This window comes from Poecilia formosa, unplaced genomic scaffold, assembly GCF_000485575.1.
Source record: "Poecilia formosa unplaced genomic scaffold, Poecilia_formosa-5.1.2 Scaffold389, whole genome shotgun sequence".
Classification (NCBI taxonomy): domain Eukaryota; kingdom Metazoa; phylum Chordata; class Actinopteri; order Cyprinodontiformes; family Poeciliidae; genus Poecilia; species Poecilia formosa.
This window is the reverse complement of record NW_006800328.1, coordinates 361,521-366,022: the sequence shown is the minus strand read 5'-3', so window position 1 is coordinate 366,022 and position 4,502 is coordinate 361,521. Positions and strand designations below refer to the sequence as shown.

The window sequence follows — 4,502 nt, the reverse complement described above, 5'->3', positions numbered from 1 at the left end:
TATATATATATATATATATATATATATACACACACACACACACACACACACGGTGCCGTCTTAAGTCCCTGAACTTCACATTTTAATAGAAATAAAGCACAATGCGACTTGGATGTAACAAGTAACGCAACAGTTTTGTAGAAATGTAGTGAAGTATAAGTAAAGATACTTACTGTGAAATGTAGTGGAGTAAAAGTAGAAAGTATCCATTATTAAATCTACTTAAGTAAAGTACAGATACACGAAAATTGTGCTTAAGTACAGTAACGAAGTACTTGTACTTCGTTACTTCCCACCACTGAAAACAACCTACTGAACTCAGTATAACAGCAAACTGAAGAGTCTGTTTAGTCTTATTAATGGTGCAAAAAATGAACTCAATAGTGTAATAAACCTCCAATTGTACTAAAGTTAAACGCAGTTTCCTTCACTGAATTAAGGAGCTGGGCCTCCACCCAGGAGCTCATCGAGGAATTCGACCACATCCTGACAGAGAACAGGTGGATGCTCGACAACCTTGCCAATGTTGATGGGGACTTAGTAGAAGAGTTCCTCAAGGAGGAGCTCTTCCCCTCTACTCCTCTGTTTTCGAAGCCTTCTCTTTCTCCCGTTATCCCTGCTCCTCCACAGATGGGACAATCTAACGAAGGTCCAGGGACCTGGACCAGTGCAGTGAATAAGGAGGATTCAGAGAGCTCTGTGTCTGACAGCACGCACAAGGGAGAATCTGACGGGATCCTAGCAACAAAGAAGGAAGTGCTGGTTACCCTTGATTGGGACTCTGTAGATGACCTGCTTAGGGAGACTTCAGGCAAAGATGAAGATTCAGAGAGTTCTGACTCCATCAAGAAGTTCTTGGAAGAATTTAACGTGACCCTGCAAGAGGAGTTTGAAAACAAGGTCTGGACTTACGGGGACAATATGGAAGACCTTCCTAGGAAGGAAGTGCTCCTCCCTCCTCCTCCATCACTACTCCTTCATCTTCATCCTCCTGCTCTACCTCCAAACGTGAGCTCTGCTTTACCAGAGTTCAGTGTCGACGCTACTGTTCCGGTCAGATACAACAATGATCAAGATAATGTCTTTGGACCTTCTCCTCTGACATTTCTACCTCCAGCTCCGTCTGCCCCTCCTCCACCCTCCATCCAGGAGATGATGGAGGACGTCGACCACATCCTGGCAGAGAATGTCGGCAACGTGGTTCCCGCTGACTGGAACGTCAAGGAGGAATTTCTTCCGGGAAATGTGCTCCTTCTTCTTCCTCCTCCTCCTTCTCCTCTCATCTTTCTTGGTCCACCACAGTTCCACACTGATACTTTGGTCAGTCCGGGTGGAGCTCGAGATAACAAGCACAAACCTTCACCTCCATTATTTATGTTTTTTTTTTTTTAAATCCCAATGTTTACCAAATAGTAATTAATAGTTAGTTTTTAGTTTAGTGTGAAAAATGATGACATTAAATAAAAATAACAATTCTAACACAAGGTGTGTGATCTTTGCTTGGTGCAGGAAGCTGGGTCACAGACTGGTGGTTCTGCTTTTGGTTGTGTGGAACCAGTAGCTGCGTTTCCATTACAAATTTAGGCAAATCCTTCTCCATATTCTGCTAATGTCGAAAATAAACAATTTCGCAATTGCTGTATTTCCATGAACTGAGAAATAACAATCTTATGCATGGGGTGTGCATAAGACTGATATAACACTGTCATGAAGATGAAGAAGTCTTTATGAATGTCTATGACTGTTGTCATGAAGTGTCACTTGGAAAATTATGACACTTTTAATGCAAAGTTGCTTTAAAAGTTGCATTACAAGTCCATTAAAAGTGCCAACTTTGCATTAAAAGCGTCATTATTTACCAAATAATTAAAAGAGATGCTATGTCATGTTTATGACAGTTTCATCATGTCAGTCTTATGCGCATCCTATCAAGTGTTACCAAATAAGATATTACTTTAAATTCACACGTGAATGAGCTAGTTCACGCGGTAAGTCGTTAATAATCATAGTGGCGACGGATGTGAGCAGATACACGATGTATCAGGCATCAGCGGAGATGACGTCACCCCTTATAATTGGGAGCTCCGTTTTAGGGAAATTGTAGTTGGAGAGTTCATAGAGGAACTACGGATTCAACACATTAAAATGACACACAATTTTTAATGAACTGTGTGATGCCGTGATAGATTCGGCAGCGCATTGTCTGAAAAAAAGTTAAAATAAATAAACCATCTCATAAGCTCCTCCCACTTCCTGATGTCTTCTTCGTGGTTTTTGCCAATCGTAACATCCGGTTGTGACTCGTGTTGTATGAAAAAGTATTTCCTTTGTAGTTTTATGAAATACATCTATTTCAATACAGCAAACAAACAAAAAAAAAACTTATACTAGTACATTTTTTAAAAATGGAAAACATACGTTTTTTTTTGTTTTTTTTTTCCAAATTGTCGTGTTTACATTACGATTTTTTTTTTCTTTTCGGAATTTCAGTTTGCGCGTCTTTATGGTCAATAGAAACGTAGCTATTGTTTCTCTGATCATTCCAGAAAGTTAATCTAGAACCTGGGGGTAAAACTGAAGCCAAAACCGTCCGCAGTTATGGCCGACCGAACCGCCATAACTGCCACTTAAATATACATTCAAGATTTACAGCTGTGTGCTTAAATATGTCATCAGTAAATCAAATGAGCATTCATTTGTATAGAGCCAAATTAAATAGCAGAAAAACTAGTTTGAGTAAAAAACAAACAAACTGAAAACTGAACCTTGCTGGTTCTTCCTAATGGGGGAACCTTAAGGGCCAATTGAACCTCAGCAGCTGCATCTGTTTTCTCCCCCCCTCAGATTCTGCACAGTTTACCCATAGTCCACGTACCTGAAGGTTTCAAGCTAGAACCAATTGGAGTCCTGTAAGTAATACACACATCAAGATCAACAAAACTCTGAACCTGTGGAGCTTTTGTTTTTCACACAGTCATGTTACTGTGATTCTGTGCAGGAATGGAGAAACCTTGTACGGCGTCGTTCCTCCTCCTCCTCCACTGAATGTTGGTCGAAGAAAGTCGAGCTTCAGCACACCGTCGTAACTATATATATAAATGGATTCCTTCAAGTTGTTTTCTTATCTCTTGTTGTGTCTCAGCTCATCAGGTTTCTGCGTTCTTACTTGTTTTGTTTTTTTTCTCTGCTGTATCTCACCACAGACGAGTTAGAGACCAGCGGGATGATGGCCGACCGTACGTTAAAAAGCCACCAAACGCCTTCATGCTTTTCCTGAAGGAGATTAGACCAAAGGTGGTGTCTGAGCTCAACATCAACAGAAGTGTCATGGTGAATAGATTTGTGGGAGAAATGGTGAGTCAGGCTGATCTTGAGCTTTCAGGAAATCTGTGTCCAGTTGGATAATTTAAGATCATGTTGATGTGGTTTTGTTGAGTCTTCACTGAGAAAAAAAAGAGAATGGAGCTCCGACTTAAAAAAAAAAGTTGAGATAATTTGCATGTAATCAAATTAGACTTAATTTATTTACATTTATTTAATATGACAACTTAATAAACGTAATTGTATAAATTTTATTTGATTATTTGTAACAAATTAACTGTAATTTCTTTCCTATTGGATCTTCTGTTTTCCTTATCCAGTGCAAGTTCACAACTTAAAAAACAATAACAGGAAAGTAAAACTGCCAGAAGTAATAATAATAATAATAATAATAATAATAATAATAATAATAATAATAATAATAATAATAATAATAATAATCAATCTATTGATGAAGGTGAGGAAATTCAACTTCATCCCTCATGAGCAGAGCAGAGTCTGAAACTAAATCAAATGCAGTAAAAAAATTTTGGGGAAAAACTCAAGAAACAAATAGTTTAATATTCCTGGTTGTGTGTGTTGCATGAGCTGGACTGGTCAGTGTCAGTACTGACATGGTTCCGTCTTGTTTCCACAGTGGAATTCTTTGGCAGTCGAGGTGAAGGCCAGATATTTCGAGAAGGCCAGACTGGAACAAAGGCTCCACCAGCAGCAACACCCTGGTTGGTCCACCAATGATAACTATGTATGTGGAGTCTGTTCAAACATGGTCACATCACCAGCTTAATGCTGATAAAACACTGAGACCAGAATTAGATCCTTCCAACTGAAGTCTTTTACTTGTAGGGCAAGAAGAGGAAGAGGGTGAAAAATAAGACCTCAGAGCAGCAGCAGCAGCAGCAGCAGCAGTACGGCCTGTAAGCTGATTTCTGTTCATCCCTGCATGTGTTCATGCATAAAATTGTTCCACTTCTCTCACAAAAACAAATGTTGAATTCTTTTTGTTGTGATTTGAGCTTAAGACAAAAGTGCCCTTCTTTAGTTTAACTCTTCTACTCCGATACACCTAAATAAAACCCAATGCCTAGTTAGCAAGCAGGATGGTTGTTGAGTTATTGCAATAAATCCCAATCGAATAAAGTGACGTTTGCGATGTCGAAAGTGTGGAAACACTGAAACAC

General features: G+C 39.2%; 1 protein-coding gene across 1 annotated transcript in view; it reads left to right on the top strand.

Moving 5' to 3' along the window:
• Window positions 1–4,502, top strand: part of LOC103154510 (transcription factor 7-like 1) — a 13,316-nt gene extending 8,814 nt beyond the window's left edge. The window contains exons 2-7 of the mRNA XM_016662744.1: window positions 441–1,320; window positions 2,845–2,909; window positions 2,999–3,082; window positions 3,204–3,354; window positions 3,959–4,066; window positions 4,168–4,502. Coding sequence (XP_016518230.1) covers window positions 441–1,320; window positions 2,845–2,909; window positions 2,999–3,082; window positions 3,204–3,354; window positions 3,959–4,066; window positions 4,168–4,242 — 1,363 coding nt within the window. The 3' untranslated portion in view covers window positions 4,243–4,502. The remainder of the gene's footprint in view (window positions 1–440; window positions 1,321–2,844; window positions 2,910–2,998; window positions 3,083–3,203; window positions 3,355–3,958; window positions 4,067–4,167) is intronic.